This window comes from Delphinus delphis, chromosome 11 (assembly GCF_949987515.2).
Source record: "Delphinus delphis chromosome 11, mDelDel1.2, whole genome shotgun sequence".
NCBI classification, from domain to species: domain Eukaryota; kingdom Metazoa; phylum Chordata; class Mammalia; order Artiodactyla; family Delphinidae; genus Delphinus; species Delphinus delphis.
In genome coordinates this window covers 76,471,447-76,492,598 of record NC_082693.1, presented here as the reverse complement: position 1 = coordinate 76,492,598, position 21,152 = coordinate 76,471,447, and the positions used below count along the sequence as shown (strand labels likewise).

Genomic DNA, 21,152 nt, shown 5'->3' with positions numbered 1-21,152 from the left:
AGGTTTTAATTTGCATTTCCGTAATGGTTAATGACATTGAACATCTTTTCATGTGTTGCTTGCCATCTGTTATCTTCTTTGATGAAACGTGTTTTCATGTCTTTTGCCCATTTTTCAGTTGGATTGTTTATTTTTTTACTACTGAGATTTGAGAGTTCTTTATATATTCTGGATACTAATCCAACTAATTTGTTGGATTGTGGTTTTGCAAATATTTTTCCCCATCTGTATCTTGTCTTTTCATCCTCTTAACAAGGTCTTCACAAAGTAAAAGTTTTTCATTTTGATGAGATAAAATACATTTTTGTACTTCTTTTTTTTTGCGGTACGTGGTCCTCTCACTGTCGTGGCCTCTCCCGTTGCGGAGCACAGGCTCCGGACGCGCAGGCTCAGCGGCCATGGCTCACGGGCCCAGCCGCTCCGCGGCATGTGGGATCTTCCCGGACGGGGGCACGAACCCGTGTCCCCTGTAGCGGCAGGCGGACTCTCAACCACTGCGCCACCAGGGAAGCCCCATTTGTGTACTTCTTAATGTAGTTTCATGTCTACAGGGAAGATAAATGTTAGAGACCAGTTTCCTGAACACTTGAAGTCTCCCTGTCGAATCCTCTTTAAGATTCATTGCTCTTGAGAAATCAATTGCATGAAATTGTTGCGTTTTCTAAAAAAGGAATTTTAGAAGGCAAGTTCACTAGCCTGCAGAGTTTGAGTCTTTCTGCTTTCCTGTTTTCATCAAAATCTTGGCAAGTGGAAGTTTTGAGCGTCTGTGCCAGATGATTGCTAATGCTAAATAAATAGCAGTGATTGTTTTCTTACAGTCATATAGAACATGTTATCTTAAAAATTAAATATAAACATCAGGAGTGCTCATTTCCAGTTGGCTGTAAATCAGGCAGTTAAAATTAGAAATTCATATTCGCCTCAGCCCTGGAAGCTTCTGACCTGCAGTATAAACAAATTTTTATATAGATATAAATTTTAAATTAATTAATTAATTAACTTTTGGCTGTGTTGGGTCTTTGTTGCTGTGCGCAGGCTTTCTCTAGTTGCTGAGAGCGGGGGCTACTCTTTGTTGCAGTGCCCGACCTTCTCATTGCAGTGGCTTCTCTTGTTGAGGAGTGTGGACTCTAGGCGTACGGGCTTCAGTAGTTGTGGCACGCAGGTTCAGCACTTGTTGCACACGGGCTTAGTTGCTTCGCGGCATGTGGGATCTTCCCAGACCCGGGCTTGAACCCGTGTCCCCTGCATTGGCAGGCGGATTCTTAACCACTGCGCCACCAGAGAAGTCCCTGAATAAATGTTTAAAATCTGATTTATTCTTCTCTTTCCACGCTCTGTCCTTAAATCCTTTGGGGGAAAAAAAAAAAGCCTTCTGTATTTTTTGTCCTATAAATTTTCCCTGCAGAAGGAACACTTTTCCTATATTATTAAATAAAAATGGAATATGAAAGGAAATTCACTATCCTTTACTTTATAAGAGGCTTACATTTTCATCTTTAAAGTCAGACTTTCCTTTATGTTTATTTCCTTCTCCCTGCTATAATGACACGAAGCCTAACATACCTAAGGAGCTGACTTTCACCAGGAGACCATTTTCTTCCTTTGCCCTACCACTGTACCAAGGATGTAACTATCCTTGCATCTCTAGCAACTTTTTTTTGGCAGTCTGTCTCCCTGTCTAAATGGGATGGCCTTTCAGGATCGGACCATGTCTTATTTGTTTTTATAATCCCCAGCACCAAGAACAGAGCCCATCAAATGAAAGGTGCTCACTAAGTAATTTCAGAGTTCACAAACTTCAGTAACCAGTCAGTATCTGAAAAATGGCAGCGTTCATTGTTCAGCAAATTTTCATCCTTACATATTGTTTGCTCCAACCCCTTGAGGGCAAAAGCTATCATTTTGCTTACGTCTTACTCGTTTCTTAAAACCTTATTGCTTGGAAAATAACTAGGCATTTCATAAATGTAGAATCTATCCATTCATACTCAGCAAGTATGGACTGAATACATGATACTATGTTAGGAACCAGGAATATACACACTTACCTAGAAGGTATTGTCTTTTCCTTCAGGTAACCTACAATCTAGTTGGGGGGAGGGCACCTATAAATTACCACATAAAATATTTAAATAGCATGATAAGATATTATAACTTTTGTGTTAAAATGAGAGGTACAGAATATAATTAGCTAAAGAGTCTGCAGGAGGTCATCTGGCATGGACTGACCAAGGAAGGCTCTCTACCTAGTGGTCTGAGAAAATCCTCTGCCCCCACTAGAATTTTCTGCTCACTTTCCCTCTATTCATGCTTTCCGCATTTCCTGCTTTCTCTTGAAATACCACCCTTTTCATTGTTTTCTTTCTACCCAGACCCAGCATTGAATGTTGTATTAGGATTTTTAAAACGGGTTTAAGTAAAAAGAGGAATGCCTTGCCTCCTATAACCAGAAAGGGGGGTCTAACCACATCTGACGTGGTGGGTCGTCTGCCATGATGGCAGCCAACGATTCTCCCATCCCTGTATGCGCACACTACTCCCTACTCCTTCCATCAAGTGGTAGATACTGTTTCTCTTCCCCTTGAGTGTGGGCTGGACTTTTGACTCATTTTGACCAGTAGAATGTGACAGAAGTGGTATTCTGCCAGCTCCAGGCTAGGCCTTAAAGAGGTTTGGCACCTTTTATTTTTAATCTCTCAGAAACCAGTCACCATGTAACGAAGTCCAACTACCCTGGTAGAGAGGGGGGAGCACTGGAAGAAGAGACTATAAAATATAAAATATTTTGTTTAAATGTATAAACATATACAAATAGAGACAGAGACCTGGCCAGCCCCATGCATTCCAGCCACCCCCATTCCTGTAGGTGCTGACATATGAGGGAAGCCATCTTGGATACTCCTGCCCCAGACAGTGTTAGAAGAGCAGAGAAAAGCCATCCCCCTTGGAGGCTTGCTCAAAATGCAGAATCATGAGCAAATGCATGGTAGTCGTTGTAAGTCGGTATGTTTTAGGGTGATTTGTCATGCAGCAATAGATGGTGGAAAAAGCTGGATCTAGTGCCCTCACAATTCAGTAATGAGTCTTTCTCCTTCCATGGCTCTGTTTTCCTCTTGGAGGAGGCTGTCTTTGTATGTCTACCACATACAGCAGGGCCGCCCACCATAGCAGCAGGCTTATAGTCTACCAGCTTAACCATGCCTACTGGAAGGGCATAGTTCTTTCCCAGTAGTTACAGCAAAAGTCTCAGGGGAAACTCTGATTGGCTCTGACTGGGTCACATGTCTATTTCTGCACAACTTACAGTGACTCTGATTGGCCAAGGCTGGATCATATGCCTCTTCCTGGAGCCAGGGGTCGTGCATGGTCAGCCTCACCTAAACCTCTTGGACTGAGGGTGGGGGTGGGATGGGTCCCAAAAGAAAAATCCAGGCAGTATTTTGAGAATAATGGACTGGATGCTAGGCAGACAAAAACAACAAATATGTACTGTAAGAGTCAAGTATAATCCTACCTCTTTTTTTTTTTTTTTTTAAACATCTTTACTAGAGTATAATTGCTTTACAATGTTGTGTTAGTTTCTGCTGTATAGCAAAGTGAATCAGCTATACGTATACATATATCCCCATATCTGTTCCCTCTTGCGTCTCCCTCCCACCCTCCCTATCTCATCCCTCTAGGTGGTCACAAAGCACTGAGCTGATCTCCCTGTTCTATGCAGCTGCTTCCCACTAGCTATCTGTTTTACATTTGGTAGTGTATATATGTCCATGCCACTCTCTCACTTTGTCCCAGCTTACCCTTCCCCCTCCCCATGTCCTCAAGTCCATTCTCTAGTAGGTCTGTGTCTTTATTCCTGTCCTGCCCGTAGGTTCTTCAGAACCATTTTCTTTTTTTAGATTCCATATATATGTGTTAGCAAAGGGTATTTGTTTTTCTCTTTCTGACTTACGTCACTCTGTATGACAGGCTCTAGGTCCATCCACCTCACTACAAATAAATCAATTTCGTTTCTTTTTATGGCTGAGTAATATTCCATTGTATATATGTGCCACATGTCCTTTATCCATTCATCTGTTGATGGACACTTAGGTTGCTTCCATGTCCTGGCTATTGTAAGTAGTGCTGCAATGGGCATTGTGGTACATGACTCTTTCTCAATTATGGTTTTCTCAGGGTATATGCCCAGTAGTGGGATTGCTGGGCTATATGGTAGTTCTATTTTTAGTTTTTTAAGGAACCTCCATACTGTTTTCTATAGTGGCTGTATCAATTTACATTCCCACCAACAGTGCAAGAGGGTTTCCTTTTCTCCACACCTTCTCCAGCATTTATTGTTTGTAGATTTTTTGATGATGGCCATTCTGACCGGAGTGAGGTGATACCTCATTGTACTTTTGATTTGCATTTCTCTAATGATTAGTGATGTTGAACATCCTTTCATGTGTTCGTTGGCAATCTGTATGTCTTCTTTGGAGAAATGTCTATTTAGATCTTCTGCCTGTTTTTGGATTGGCTTGTTTGTTTTTTTGATATTGAGCTGCATGAGCTGCTTGTATATTTTTTATTTCCATTTCTCTAGGAGGTGGGTCAGAAATGATCTTGCTTTGATTTATATCATAGAGTGTTCTGCCAAAATGTTTTCCTCTAAGAGTTTTATAGTGTCTGGTCTTACATTTAGGTCTTTAATCCATTGTGAGTTTATTTTTCTGTATGGTGTCAGCGAGTGTTCTAATTTCATTCTTTTACATGTACCTGTCCAGTTTGCCCAGCACCACTTATTGGAGAGGCTGCCTTTTCTCCATTGTATATTCTTGCCTCCTTTATCAAAGATAATGTGACCATATGTGCATGGGTTTATCTCTGTGCTTTCTATCCTGTTCCATTGATCTATATTTCTGTTTCTGTTCCAGTACCATACTGTCTTGATTACTGTAGCTTTGAAGTATAGTCTGAAGTCTGGGAGCCTCATTCCTCCAGCTCCATTTTTCTTTCTCAAGATTGCTTTGGCTATTCTGGGTCTTTGTGTTTCCATACGAAGTGTGAAATTTTTTGTTCTAGTTCTCTGAAAAATGCCATTGGTAGTTTGATAGGGAGTGCATTGAATCTGAAGATTGCTTGGGGTAGTATAGTCATTTTCACAGTATTGATTCTTCCAATCCAAGAACATGGTATATCTCTCCATCTGTTTGTTTCATCTTTAATTTCTTTCATCAGTGTCTTATAGTTTTCTGCATACAGGTCTTTTGTCTCCTTAGGTAGGTTTATTCCTAGGTATTTTATCTTTTTGTTGCACTGGTAAATGGGAGTGTTTCCTTCATTCCTCTTTCAGAATTTTCATCATTAGTGTATAAGAATGCAAGAGATTTCTGTGCATTAATTTTGTATCCTGCTACTTTACCAAATTCATTGATTAGCTCTAGTAGTTTTCTGGTAGCATCTTTGGGATTCTCTATGTATAGTATCATGTCCTGCAAACAGTGACAGTGTTACTTCTTCTTTTCCAGTTTGGATTCCTTTTATTTCTTTTTCTTCTCCCATTGCTGTGGCTAAAACTTCCAAAACTATGTTGAATAATACTGGTGAGAGTGGGCACCAGTATTGTTCCTGATCTTAGAGGAAACACTTTCAGTTTTTCACCATTGAAAATGATGTTGGCTGTGGGTTTGTCATATATGGCCTTTATTATGTTGAGGGAGGTTCCCTCTGTGCCTACTTTCTGGAGGGTTTTTATAAATGGGTGTTGAATTTTGTCAAAAGCTTTTCTGCATCTATTGAGATTATCATATGGTTTTTATCCTTCAATTTGCAAATATGGTGTATCACATTGATTGATTTACGTATATTGAGGAATCCTTGCATTACTGGGGTAAATCCTGCTTGATCATGGTGTATGATCCTTTTAATGTGCTGTTGGATTCTGTTTGCCAGTATTTTGTTGAGGATTTCTGCATCTATGTTCATCAGTGATATTAGCCTGTAATTTTCTTTTTTCGTGACATCTTTCTCTGGTTTTGGTGTCAGGGTGATGGTGGCCTCGTAGAATGAGTTTGGGAGTGTCCCTCCATCCGCTACATTTTGGAAGAGTTTGAGAAGGATAGGTGTTAGCTCTTCTCTAAATGTTTGATAGAATTCGCCTGTGAAGCCATCTGGTCCTGGGCTTTTGTTTGTTGGAAGATTTTTAATCACAGTTTCAATTTCAGTGCTTGTGATTGTTATGTTTATATTTTCTATTTCTTCCTTGTTCAGTCTCAGAAGGTTGTGCTTTTCTAAGAATTTGTCCATTTCTTCCAGGTTTTCTATTTTATTGGTATATGGTTGCTTGTAGTAATCTCTAATGATCCTTTGTATTTCTGCAGTGTCAGCTGTTACTTCTCCTTTTTCATTTCTTTTTTTTTTTTTTTTTTGTGGTACGTGGCCTCTCACTGTTGTGGCTTCTCCCATTGCAGAGCACAGGCTCCGGATGTGCAGGCTCAGTAGCCATGGCTCACGGGCCCAGCCACTCCACGGCATGTGGGATCCTCCTGGACCAGGGCACGAACCCGTGTCCCCTGCATCGGTAGATGGACTCTCAACCACTGTGCCACCAGAGAAGCCCATCCTTTTTTCATTTCTAATTCTATTGATTTGAGTCTTCTCCCTTTTTTTCTTGATGAGTCTGGCTAATAGTTTATTGACTTTGTTTATCTTCTCAAAGAACCAGCTTTTAGTTTTATTGATCTTTGCTATTGTTTCCTTCATTTCTTTTTCATTTCTGATCTTTATGATGATTTCTTTCCTTCTGCTAACTTTGGGTTTTTTTGGTTCTTCTTTCTTAATTGCTTTAGGTGTAAGGTTAGGTTGTTTATTTGAGATGTTTCTTGTTTCTTGAGTTAGGATTGTATTGCTCTAAACTTCCCTCTTAGAACTGCTTTTGCTGCCTCCCATAGGTTTCGGGTTGTCATGTTTTCATTGTCATTTGTTCCTAAGTATTCTTTTATTTCCTCTTTGATTTATTCAGTGATCTCTTGGTTATTTAGTAGTGTATTATATAGCCTCCATGCGTTTGTAATTTTTACAGTTTTTTTTCCTGTAATCGATGTCTAGTCTCATAGTGTTGTGGTCGGAAAAGATACTTGATATGATTTTAATTTTCTTAAATTTACCAAGGCTTGATTTGTGACCCAAGATATGATCTATCCTGGAGAATATTCCATGAGCAGTTGAGAATAAAGTGTATTCCGTTGTTTTTGGATGCAATGTCCTATAAATATCAGTTAAGTCCATCTTGTTCAATGTGTCATTTAAAGCTTGTGTTTCCATATTTTCATTTTGGATGATCTGTCCATTGGTGAAAGTGGGGTGTTAAAGTCTCCTACTATGATTGTGTTACTGTCAATTTCCCCTTTTATGATTGTTAGCATTTGCCTTATGTATTGAAGTGCTCCTGTGTTGGGTGCATAAATATTTAAAATTGCTTTATCTTCTTCTTGGATTGATCCCTTCATCATCCAAGATCATCCATCATCCCTTCATTATTATGGAGCGTCCTTCTTTGTCTCTTGTAATAGCCTTTATTTTAAAGTCTGTTTTGTCTGATATGAGAATTGCTTCTGCAGCTTTCTTTTGATTTCCATTTGCATGGAATATCACTTTCAGTTTGTCTGTGTCCCTAGGTCTGAAGTGGGTCTCTTGTAGACAGCATATATATGGGTCTTGTTTTTGTATCCATTCAGCCAGTCTGTGTCTTTTGGATGGAGCATTTAATCCATTTACATTTAAGGTAATTATTGATATGTATGTTCGTATTACCATTTTGTTAATTGTTTTGGGTTTGTTTTTGTAGGCGGTTTCCTTCTCTTGTGTTTCATGCCTAGAGAAGTTCCTTTAGCATTTGTAGTAAAGCTGGTTTGGTGGTGCTGAATTCTCTTAACTTTTGTTTTGCTTGTCTGTAAACATTTAAATTTCTTCATCGAATCTGGAATCTGAATGAGATCCTTGCTGGGTAGAGTAATCTTGGTTGTAGGTTTTTCCCTTTCAGCACTTTAAATATGTCCTGCCACTCCCTTCTGGCTTGCAGAGTTTCTGCTGAAAGATTAGCTGTTAACCTTATAGGGATTCCCTTGTATGTTACTTGTTGCTTTTCCCTTGCTACTTTTAAGATTTTTTTGTATTTAATTTTTGATAGTTTGATTTTATGTGTCTCAGCGTGTTTCTCCTTGGATTTATCCTGTATGGGACTCTCTGTGCTTCCTGGACTTGATTGACTCTCTGCTTTTCCATTTTAGGGAAGTTTTCAACTATAATCTCTTAAAATATTTTTTGAGTCCCTTTCTTTTTCTCTTCTTCTTCTGGGACCCCTATAATTCGAATGCTGGTGTGTTTAATGTTGTTCCAGAAGTCTCTGAGACTGTCCTCAATTCTTTTCATTCTTTTTTCTTTATTCTGCTCTGCAGTAGTTATTTCCACTCTTTTATCTTCCAGGTCACTTATCCATTCTTCTGCCTCAATTATTCTGCTATTGATTCTTTCTAGAGAATTTTTAATTTTATTTAGTGTGTTGTTCATCATTGTTTGTTTGCTCTTTAGTTCTTCTAGGTCCTTGTTAAACGTTTCATGTATTTTCTCCATTCTATTTCCAAGATTTTGGCATCATCTTTACTATCATTACTCTGAATTCTTTTTCAGGTAGACTGCCTATTTCCTCTTCATTTGTTTGGTCTGGTGGGTTTTTACCTTGCTCCTTCATCTGCTGGGTATTTCTCTGTCTTCTTATTTTGCTTAACATACTGTGTTTGGCGTCTCCTTTTTGCAGCCTGCAGGTTCATAGTTCCCATTGTTTTTGGTGTCTGCCCCCAGCGGGTAAGGTTGGTACAGTGGGTTGTGTAGGCTTCCTGGTGGAGGGGACTGGTGCCTGTGTTCTGGTGGATAAGCCTGGATCTTGTCTTTCTGGTGGTCAGGACTGCATCTGGTGGTGTGTTTTGGCGTGTTTGTGACCTTATTATGATTTTTGGCAGGCTCTCTGCTAATGGGTAGGGTTGTGTTCCTGACTTATTAGTTGTTTGCCATGGGGTGTCCAGCACTGGAGCTTGCTGGTTGTTGATTGGAGCTGGGTCTTAACGTTGAGACAGAGATCTCTGGGAGATTTCTCACTGATTGATATTATGTGGGGCCAGGAGGTCTCTGGTGGTCCAATGTCCTGAACTCGGCTCTCCCACCTCAGAGGCTCAGGCCTGACACCTGGCCGGAGCCCCAAGACCTTGTCAGCCACACGGCCAGGTATGTGGGGGAGTTTCTTGGCTTTTGGGAAGTCTGAGGTCTTCTGCCAGCATTCAGTAGGTGTTCTGTAGGAGCTGTTCCACATGTAGATGTATTTTTGATGTATTTGTGGGGAGGAAGGTGATCTCCACGTCTTACTCCTCCACCATCTTGAAGGTCCTCTCTGAGCCTCAGGGCCCTGGGCCTCCTGCAGCCCGTTCCCGGCTCCCGCCCACCCAGCCCTGTGCTGATGGCAGCATTGCGGCCACTGAAGTCTGGGCACTGGACAGGTGCCTGCCAAGCCTGGCCGCTCCGGGTCTGAGGTTGTCTGCAAGCTGGTCTCCAGGCCCCCGGCCATCCTCAGCCCGCTTCCCACCACGGTGGCTGCGGCCAAGCTTCCAGAAACGCCATACCTCTTTTATGAACCTTTTCTCATCATTCCAAACTTTAAACTCTTACAGCTCAAAAGACCTGTTCCAATTCTTTTGTGCTTAGCCTGTGCCGCCTTATTGTGCCACTTACACTTTGGAAGTAAATTCTTATTTCACACCCTAGATTTTGTACTTTTGTCTTCCTTATTGTTCTGACTGCATTCGCTACTTTAAAAATTGTGATTTTTTAAAAAATTACTTTTTTCATAGAGGCTTTTGGAGGTTATTATCAGAGGCACAAACAATTTCTTACATTGAAGAAGAATTGAAGTGTTCTGTCTGTCTCTGTCTCTCTGTCTCTCTCTCTCTATGGGTCTGACAAAATCCTGGGCATTGCCTCCAAAAGAAGGTGCATGGTCTCTTTTCCCCGTGGATCCTAATTCCAAATAGGAGAGCCAAATGGTGATCAGCACTGCTTGTTTTCTTTCTTTTCTGGGGAGCTTGCTCTTGTGCTGTTTAATTTGGGCTTTTAAAAACATTATTTTGTATGAGTGCCCAGTAGAGCAGCTTTTGGGCAACTAGCTTATAAAATAGATCTAAATGATCTAAAAAACAACATCCTCTGTTAATTAAAACTGAAATGAGCCTAATAAAATTTTAATTCATCCTTTTTACGGAGGGTCAGCATTTCCAGAATGGAGCTCTTCTAAGCAATACCAAGACAGTAATAGAAATGGAAAGTATATGACTGTTGTCACACCAACCAATGCCCAACCTTGATTTGTCAGGGACCTTACTTAGGTCTGCCCTCTCGAAAGTTACACACAGACACAGTTACACACACACATGTACACACATACACTTGAGCAATATAATTTCTATAGTCCTAAGTACCTGGAATAAATGAGGTATCAGGCAAATGGGGGAGGGGAACCCAGAGATAGACTCTTATAGATCTCAGAATGGATCTTTATAAGATTAAATTGACATAAAGACTTAATAATAACAGACTGTCTTGCCTTTGTATCAAAATTTATACCTGTAAAAGTGCTATTACTTTTGTGTATTTGAGATGATACCACCACCACTGGTGACTTAAATCCAGGATTAAGAATACCATCATTGCATGTGTCCTTTGAGTCTTTGTTGTCTTTAAAATTTTAAATTATGAAATATTGTGTATGTGTGTAGGAGTGAATACATAGCCAGTATACCAATAGTCTTTCATTAGGGAATTCCCTGGTGGTCCCAGTGGTTAAGACTCCATACTTCCAATGCAGGGGGCCCGGGTTCTATCCCTGGTCGGGGAACTAAGATCCCACATGCTGCGCAGTGTGGCCGAAAAATAAAAAATAAATACATAAAATAATATTCAAAAAAATAGCCATTCATTAAATATGGCAGTATTTATAATCTTGTATTCCTCTCCTACTGTATCCTTCTTTAGCCCCCACCAGAGGTAAATACTGTCCTGAAATTTGTGTATAGGATGTTCTTACGTTTCTTAATAGTTTATATATCTTAGGGCTCCTAAAAATTGTCATTTATCCTTCATATTTTAACTTTATCTGAATAGAATCTCACAACAGGTAATTTTACGTGGCTTGCTTTTTTTGTTTCTCAGTATCGTTGGTGAAATTCATCCATATTGATTTTCTTAGCTCAAGTTTTGTTTTTATTATTTCTTTTCATAAGCAGAAGTTTTAAAACGTTAATGTTGTTGAATCTTTATGCTTTTTTGTGAACTGCTTTTTATGACTTGAGATCATAATGATATTCTTCCATTTTCTTCTGGCAGTTTTAAAAATTGTGTTTTCTCCTTTAGGTCTCTAACCTATCTGGCATTGATTTTTTGTGTATGCCTTGAGGTAGGGATCCATTTTTTTTTCCCCCCAAGTGAAAAGGCAGAGCACGTCACTCCATTCCTTTGCTTAAAAATTTCCAAATCTTCCCATTTTCCTCAGAGTTCTTAAAATGGCCTAAATGGCCCTATGTGATCTAGTCCTTTGAAATGTCTCTGATTTCATCTACTGTTGTTCCAGAGAACACTAGCCTCCTTGCTCTTTCTTGAACACTCCCAAATGTTCCTGCTTCAGGGCCTTTGTACTTGCTGTTCCTTCTTTCTGCAGTGTTCAGATATTTACATGGCTGGCTGTCTTTTTCCCAAGTCTCTGCTCAGATGTCACCTTATCAGGGAGGCCTTCCCTGGCCACCCTAGCTAAAATCACACACGCGCACTCACATTTCATATCTCTCTTCTCTGCTTTGGAGTAACTTACCTGAAACACTCCCTGGGCCTGGTGCAGTTGTATCATATACAGTGGGGGGTGGGGGGAGTATTTTAAAGTGTTGATTTAATGTTTTGAACGGTTTTAGGATTGTATGGGCTTTTCTATTTCTTCTTAAATTAGTTTTAATAAGTTTATCCTTTTTATTTAAAAATATATCTTTTTATTTTACTTTTTGAATGGTTAATATATGTACACAGTTCAAGCATTCAAGTTTAAAAAACATATACAGTGAGAAATTAATCCCCAACCCTCCTTTTAGCTACCTAGTTCCTCTCTCCTTCCATCAGTTTCTTGTCTATTTCCCTAGTTTCATGTTAATCCTCCCAGAAATATGCTATGCATATTTAAGCATATACATATATTGTTTTTATATAAATGGTGGAATACCACATATATTATTCTGCACATTGCTTTTTTCACTTAATTGTATATGTTAGAGATATTTCTGTAGCTATACATAGAGAGCTGCCATTCTATTACAGGTACCTAACACTCCACTGGATGCCTGTATCATAATTTATTTATTGCGGTGCACGGGCCTCTCACTGTTGTGGCCTCTCCCGTTGCGGAGCACAGGCTCCGGACGCGCAGGCTCAGCGGCCGTGGCTCACGGGCCTAGCCGCTCCGCGGCATGTGGGATCTTCCCGGGGCACGGGGCACAAACCCGTGTCCCCTGCATCGGCAGGCGGGCTCTCAACCACTGCGCCACCAGGGAAACCCTATCATAATTTATTGATACTTAGTCTCCTTCTGAAGGACATTGAGGTTGTTCTCAATTTTTGCAGTGGCCTTCTAACCAGTGTCCCTTACCCATCTTTAATCAGTGTTTCACACAGTTATCAGATATTTCCTCTTCTTAAATTTCCATCCTGATACTGTCATGTCCCCATTCAGAAACCTCCAGCAGCTGCCCAATACCCAAGAATAGGGCTGAACTTCGTAGCCTTGAAAGTAGAGCCCTGCACCACATGGTGTCCACCTACTTTTTCGTCTTTCTGTTCCTGAAGAGACTCTCTAAACTGATGACTTGAGGTTTTCCAAATGTACCCTTGTTTTTATGCTCAGTATTTTTCTTCTGCCTGCACTTCCCTCCCTGCTCAACGCATTGAAGGGGAGGAGCACATCCCTCCTTCCTTCTAGACTGGTCATGTGCACTGCACTTTAAATATTTCAACTCAGTCTGCCACTAGTACACCCTTCATAACCAGACCAGGTGTTCTGAATGTCTCTTCTAGACGCCATATTTCTTGTGAGCAGGGACTCTTCCCTGGAAATAGGGAATACTAAACTGAAAAGATATGTCTTGACTTTTAAGCAGCTTCCAACATAAAGGTGAGCCAGACATGCAAAATTAAAATACACAACACCACAGATCGTTGTTTAGGGGGAAGTGTATTCTTTGCTCAGTGGAATCAGAAGAAGAAAAATATGTGCTTAAAAAACCCCCCAAAAAACAAGAAAACCCAACTCTGGTCCCTGCTCCAGGGCCTGGCACATAGAAGATGTCCCGTAAGTGCATTTGGAATAAGAGTAACACGAAAGGAAGCATTTAAGGCAAGCCTCACAACATCTTGCCAAAAATCCATCTTTTATCATAAACATACAGATTAAGTCAACAAGTAGTGGAGATGTCGCTCATCTCTTGAGGAAAAAGGGCAGTGTGGGAGGGGGTGGAATCAAGTTTCAGCCAGGGAGGGAGGCAAACAGCAGCACCTGGAGAGTAGTCTCGTGCGGGCGGGGCGCGCAGGGGGAGGGGCGGAGAGGGGAAGGGGGAGGAGACTCTTGCGTCCCTGCCCCGCCTCCCCCCCCCCACAAGGCGGCGGCGGCGGTGGCGGCGCAGGGCGGCCGCCAGGCTGTCTGTAGCATCTGCGGTAGCCCGCGCCGCCCCCTGGCCGAGGCTCACCCCCGGCGAGCCCGAGCCCGAGCACGGCAGGCAGCTCGCGGCGCGGCGGCACGGGGCCCCGGGAAAGTTCCCAGCGCGAGCGCCGAGATGCCGGGCAGCGACACGGCGCTCACCGTGGACCGGACCTACTCCGACCCGGGCCGGCACCACCGCTGCAAGAGCCGGGTGAGAGGCGCGCGCGGAGTGGCGGTGGGGGCGCCCGGCCGAGGGGCGAGGCTGGGTGGGCTTGGGCTCCCGCGGGAACGACGTCGCCCTGCGCGTTTCTCCGCCTCCCTCCCTCTCTTCCCGGCGGCCCCGAGTCCGGGCTTCCCCGCTCAGTTCGAGCTGACGGGCTTGGGAAGTGGGGAGTGGGAGCCCGGCCCGCGGTTCCGAGATCCCAGGTCCCCCTCCCGGGCGGGGGTGGCGCAAAGCACCGCCCGCCGTCCTCTTCCGCTCGTCGGTCCCAGCACGCCCGGGTCTCCCCGACGGCCGGTGCTCCGCCGCCCTCTCTGCCAGGCAGCGCCCGCCGCGCGGTGGGGGACGCGAGGGGATCCCGCCATCCGCGGCACCGTGTTCGCGGAGGACGGCCTCCTTCCCTCTTTGTAAGCTCCGGTGCTGCCGCCGCGTCTCCGCAGCCGTCGGGGATTTCGGGCTCGGGGCTGGTGGCCGGAGCCCGCGCGCTGCGCGCGGCCGGAGCGCGGAGGGGCGGCGGACCAGCTTCCCGGTTTCCCGCGGCCGCTCCTCCCGGCTCTGCCCCAGTGAAAAGTCATTCTGCGCGCTGCTTCTTCAGAGTTTTTAGCCGTGCGGAGCCGGCGCCCTCTCCATTGTTTGCAGGGTAATTTGCTGTTGCTGATTTTGGCTGTGGGCGAAAATAGCTTTTCAGAGTATGCAGCGGAGACGAGCCGTACAGTGCTTGAACGTAGAGGGAGGCCTCAGCCTGAGCGCTGGTCCCTCGGGGATACCTTTATTCTCCTGAGGTGTTCAATCCTCCAGGCTCGACACTTCACTCTCCCCTTGGCTGATTGAAGTGCCGTTTAGAACAGCAGCTCCTCCACCCTGGCATTTGTTCGGGCGGGGGATACCTGGGGGTGTTCTTTGCTCTGACCGCTCACTTGTCCGATCTCAGCCTTTGAGTGCCAGCCTCCCTGCATCAAGTTCACGGAGGTAGGGTCGTGCTCGCATCGGTTAATCAGTTTAACAGAATGATTTAAATTTTTTCGGATTAAATATATTTAGTGGAATAATACTTACCTCCTGCATCCAGTTCACTCTACCCTCCCCCCAAATAATTCTCTTAATCTTTTAAACTTTCTTTAAAAGTTCCATACAGTTTGTCATGAAAATAACTAGAAACTCCATTTGGAAGAAAACATTGATAAAAGATCTTTGGTTACCTACAGTTAGAAGTTTTTGGAGGGATGGCTGCTGGTGAATACAGTGTTAAATGCGAAGAAAGGTGAAGATCTTTTGCTAACGCGTTTGTAATTGGGAGGGGTGGCTCATAATGTTGTAGCTGACAGAAGAAATTTCAGATTTGAAAAAAAATGTGGAAGCTGGGTTTCTCTTGTCACAACTGTGGTGATCTTCGCGTAAACAACAGGATTAGTAATCTTTGAGGGATGGATGGCTCACTGAGCCCATTTAAGCAATTTGGCAAAACTCACGGAACTTTCCAAAACTCACTCTTTTTACTACTGAGATGGAAAGTGGCAAAGCAGATGTGTAAGTCAGCTGAAGACTTTATCTCTCCTGTATCTGCCATTGTTCCATTTCCACAGCCATTTTTTCTGTTAAAGGACCGCAACCTTATGTGAAGGGTGTTTCTTATTTTGTTTAAAATTCTACCCACAGTATCAAACTACTACATTGTTTTGTTAGCATGGAGATACCTGGTTTTTATATAGACCGCGTATTAAAACTGAGTTAGACATTATATGTACTGATTATTCTAAATGAGCTTATTGGGCAAATGAAATCTGGTGAGGGCTGGAAGAAATTGGATCAAAGAAGGCTAGAGCTTCAGTGGACAGGGATCACAGGCTCTACAGCACTGATGATGCTGAGATCCCCGTTTAAACTTCTTGACGGTCTGCTTTTAGGGTATTTATTGTTGAGACAGTGGGGAATAGAAAGAATGAGTGGCATTTTTGAAAACTCCTAAGAGCCTTTCTCAAGTGGGGCTGATGTAATTTTGGTCTGTCCTGAAGGCAGCAATAAGTCTGCTGTAATGAAGGAAAGGTAGCAGTAAGTTTCCTGTGCAGCAGGTAGCCCAGTAGATGATTCTAATTCCTCTTTTGTGGAACTCACTTAGATGTAGCTGTAAAGATTTATTTTCTTTACACTTCGAATGTGTATAATGCCGAGGGAAAACATCAAGTGGCATTAAGGTTTAATTTCTTGATGTCACCTTCTTGACTTAGCAATAAACCATCTAGTACAGGATTTAAAAATAACTTTTTTATGGACTCATTTGGTAAATGAGCTCCCCTAAAAACACTATAATGAGAACTGGAGGTGCATGTGAAGAGCTGATAAACTTTCAGAGATATGCAGATTCCTCCCAGGCAGGGGCTAAGACTATGAGATCAAGTTCTCGGTTACCGAAAGGTCATTTTTTGAGTTCAAAATTGATACTTTGTTGAGAAAACAGGGAACATACACATCTCTCTTGCTGAGCTTGTTTAAGCCTTTGAGACTGGAATAATAATGAGGCAGTGTACTATTTTAACAGTGTACAAGTCTATTTTTACAGCCAGGTGGATTAACCTAAATTTTTCCCCCCTCAGTGAAAATTTAATATAACTGATGAATTCTGTGGTTGTCTCTAAGCTGACAAGTCAGGATCGTTCACATTTTTAAACTTCATCTGGGTAAAACTCAGAAATGGTACATGTTAAAACTCAATGCACTCAATGTAATATCCCTCTGCTTTAAAATAAAGAGCATCTGTAATTAGAATCCTGCTTTCTTTTTTTATGTCCTAGATAGTTAAAGCCTATTATCTTTTTATTTATTTATATTTTAAAAATATTTATTTATTTGGCTGCACTGGGTCTTAGTTGCCGCACACGGGATCTTTAGTTGCGGCACACGAACCCTTTGTTGCGGCATGTGGGATCTAGTTCCCTGACCAGGGATCAAACCCAGGCCCCCTGCATTGGGAGCATGGAGTCTTAGCCACTGGACTACCAGGGAAGTCCCCTATTATCTTTTTAAGAATATAGGCAGTCTGCTTTCTAGACAGCAACTGGTCTTTATTCATCAATTATGTCTGAATCAAATTTTTGTTAGTCCTAATTTTAAATGTCCTAAAATACCATCTTCAGCCACTTGGGTATCAGTGGTGAACAGCTGTGGCCCTGGGAGCAGAAAACTTGGATCGTATTCTGGCTCTTCACACTTCCCAGCTGGGTGACGGCTGGAGCAGGGTCTCACCTTTCTGAGCCTCCAGTTCCCCATCTATAAAAGGTGATAATAATCCCTACTTTGGGGAGTGATTATGAGTCTTCAATAAGAGAATTTGTAAAAACAATGGTTGTGTATACTCAGGTATTAGCTGTTTTTCTCCATATATGTAAGGTGGATAATTTTTTTTTCTTGCTCTGTTGATACCACTAATCAGAACTGCTAGTTGTCCTGAGTGCCTGCCTTCCCCCCATCTCTAGTCTGTCAGCCATGCCACTGGATCTTTGACATTTCTCTGGAATTGGTTCCTTCCATGTTCCCCAGTTATCCCACCTTAGTTTAGCCACTTAAGACCTCAGGAAGAGATAACTGGTACATTAGCTTCCTCTTTGGTCTCTGATGTCATCAACTTCTATCCATCTAGCCTGCAAGGACCAGACTGTTCTGTCTACAGAAGCACTTTCATTGGGCTGCCCGCAGAAGACAGATTCTATGCTAGTAGTGCTGCTTCCTAACCATGTCACCTTGGACCTTATAGTCATCCTAAGTCTTAGTTTCCTCTTCCACACCATAGAGGTGTTGTGAGTAATAAATGAGTAATGTCTAAAAATGCCAGGTCCACAGTGACAACTCAATAGATAGTGGCCAGTTTTTGTTATTACTATGTAAGACATATTCATAAGCTTGGAAATGAAAAGACTCTAATTTTGTGAATATAGAATATAGAGACTTTTCTGGCACTTTTAGCATTTGGTACCTCCCTCCATTGCACATTCCTCATCAGTTGATTGTTTACATGTTTATAAACTATAGACACTGGCACTTTGAGAGCAATAAGTTTCATTCAGCAAATATTTGTGAGCACCTTCTCTGGGCTAGCTGCAGGCATCAGGAATATAAGGGTGAATGAAACAGTCTGGCCCCTCTGGAAACTTAGTATCTGGTGAGTGTATCTTATTTATACTTGTGGCCCCAGGAAATACCCTTCTCTTTTACAGGAGGAAATGATGATAGTAAGTAGCCTCTAGCATCTGAAGTAAAACCTGTGTTGGGCATGGTTGCTACCTGCAGTACATCTTTATACATGCTGTGGTTTGGAAATTGATCCAGAATTGCACGATGAGTAATGGCCAGAGGCAGTCAGGAAGAAGCGGATGTCAGATCCCTTCTCACCATGGAAATGGTTGGGCAGTGGTGTAGTAAGTTGAGTAATGGCCAGAGGCAGTCAGGAAGAAGCAGATGTCAGATCCCTTCTCACCATGGAAATGGTTGGGCAGTGGTGTAGTAAGTTGATGATCGCATGCTTACTCCCTGGGCAGGAACCGGAGTGAGTGGAAACTGAACTTCTGTTGTAGGTGACACTGACCTGGTGAAGTGGTAAGCTGAGTAAGTGATGTGTGAGTACACTTTTAATCAGTGATTTGTTTTATTCTCAAGAGTTAATTAAAGGAACGGTGAATAGATGAATGTCCAAGTCAGAATTTTCTTAAGTGCAACACGAACGATTGATGCGGTGCATGTTTTTTGAGCGATGCTTTGCTGCAGTCTCACCGGTTCTCCCTTTAGATCGGAGCGTACTGCAGTCCACCAGCATGCTTGCTTGTCATATCCACTGTAGAACACCAAAACAGCTCCTACCAAGTTGGATCGCAGGACTTCTTTGCTTCAGATCCACCGCCTGGATTTCCAGGGCTGCTCTTAAGGTCAGAAATCAGCCTCATCTTTCTAGGTGGATATTGCCCAAGTCTTAACTTAGGAGAGGCTGTAGCTTTCAGCCCTGCTGTTTCTTAACTGTGTTTTCATGTTTTCAGCAGAGAGGCGGGTGGTGAGAGAGAAGAGAACCATGGATCACTGTACTGTGAATCAGAATGAGGACTTCACATTCCTCAGAAAAGGAACGTCATAGTTGTGCATGATCTGTGCATAATCCAGCTGCTTCCACTGACTTGGGGGAGGGAGATGCTACTTGAAGGAGAATGTAGTGTGTGTGTTGATTATTCCTCTGTAAGAAGGCAAAAAGTACGTAAATGAAGAAAAGAATGCAGCAATGGTGATAATAGCCAACGTGTACCAATTCCTTACTATACACCAGGCACAATATTAAGCACTTTAAATGCACTACCTCCTTAATCCTCACAATATCCTATTTATAGTTCCATTTTACGGATGAGGAAGTTAAGGCCCAGATGGGTTAAGTAATTTGTCCAAGGCCCTGTGGCTATTAGGAAATGGTGGAACCAGGGTTTGATGAACCCAGATCTAATAACAGAGCTGGCATTTTAACCACTTCCCAATCTTGTGCTTTTGAGCTGAGTATTGGAGAGCAGCTCAGTCTTATTTTATTTTTTTGTCTGCGTTCGGTCTTCATTGCTGCATGCGGGCTTTCTCTAGTTGCGGCGAGCTGGGGCTACGCTTCTCACTGCGGTGGCTTCTCTTGTTGCGGAGCGTGGGCTCTAGGCGCGCGGGCTTCAAGTAGTTGCAGCACGTGGGCTCAGCAGTTGGGGCACACAGGCCCTAGAGCGCAGGCTTAGTAGTTGTGGCACACAGGCTCAGTTGCTCTGCAGCATGTGGGATCTTCCCGACCAGGGATCAGACCCGTGTCCCCTGCATTGGCAGGTGGACTCCTAACCACTGCGCCACCAGGGAAGTACGAGCAGTTCAGTCCTAATAAGCCTGCTGATTGCTTGGGGATGGATTGCTCAACTTCCGCAGGGTGCCCAGCCAAAATTGTGCGCTCGGGATTCTTAGGACACAGCACTTTGCCAGTGCTTTGCAGATAGTTCTATGTTCCCAGTAAGCATTTGGAGAATGCACGATTTATGAACTTTTTATAATGCCTAAGATGTAAGAATTTTGACAGTAGTTGGGGACATCTTCAAGGCTGTTAAATAAGCTTATGATTTAAAGACATTGTCAAGGAATCTTCTACCTGGTCTTTGGTCTCTGGAGGATGAGCAGTTGAAGTACACGAGGGTCGTTCCTCCTTGTGACAACTGAGTCACGTTCTGGCCTCACAGGATCTCCCTGTAGGACTTGAACTTCACTGAGCTGAAGGCATACGCTTCTCATACTTAAGGCAGAAGGTTGGTAACTTAGACTCAAAGGTTTCCCCGTGTTAGAACTGAAGGAGAATTCAGACATTAACTCCAGACCATTCCACTTGCAGAAGTAGGAAAGTGACATCCAGCCAGACTGTAACCGGTGAAATTACGTAACTAATACAGACTGATTAGGACTAACCATTATACCAGCTTCTCTCTTAGAAGAGAATTTCTTTAAAGAAAACTGCTTAAAACATTGTTAAATACCAAGTTAATTGCTAAGTTACGTGTGATAAACATCTCAAAATTGAACTCGGGTGAAATGGGAATTTCTAACTATTTTCAGTAGAGAATTAATTGATGAACAGATTTAAAATTTTGTGATTTTTAGGTGAAAAAGGCTGACTTTGAATGATTTAGTGTTGGGCCATTATCCTTCTGAATTTATTTCCAGATTTTTGGTGGGGCTGGAGTGAAGAGGAGGGGTAACAGTTCATATATCAAACTACTTAGCTGCACTGGATCTGCCGCCACTTTTTAAAAATTATCTTTTCTGAGGTCACTTTTATTGTCATTTTTTTTTTTTCAAAATAAAGTTTTGAGAAGTGAGTTCATCTTTGTCTGACCTTCTACCTGTTGGGTAAGGGTAGTGGGAAAAAACGTATACCACATGCAGAAGTCTTGGAATATATCATATACGGACTTCACTTAGAATTCATCCCCAGTCTTCTGTCACCTCTGAAGCTCTCCGTTCCTGTGAGTCTCTTTTGAGAGCATCTTCCAGCACCAAGTGGCTTTGGTATATATAATTTCCATATAACAGAGCCTGTAAACACAAACCGAAAACATCATCTGGTTCTTCGCTGAAGAAGTAGTCATGTGCTGCAACCCCGGGGGAAGACGGGGATGGGGTCCATCGGCCTTT

General features: G+C 42.7%; 1 protein-coding gene across 1 annotated transcript in view; it reads left to right on the top strand.

Moving 5' to 3' along the window:
- The first annotated feature begins 13,730 nt into the window (after nucleotides 1-13,730).
- Nucleotides 13,731-21,152, top strand: part of TMCC3 (transmembrane and coiled-coil domain family 3) — a 68,771-nt gene continuing 61,349 nt past the window's right edge. Inside the window, exon 1 of the mRNA XM_060025383.1 lies at nucleotides 13,731-13,967. Coding sequence (XP_059881366.1) covers nucleotides 13,890-13,967 — 78 coding nt within the window. The 5' untranslated portion in view covers nucleotides 13,731-13,889. The remainder of the gene's footprint in view (nucleotides 13,968-21,152) is intronic.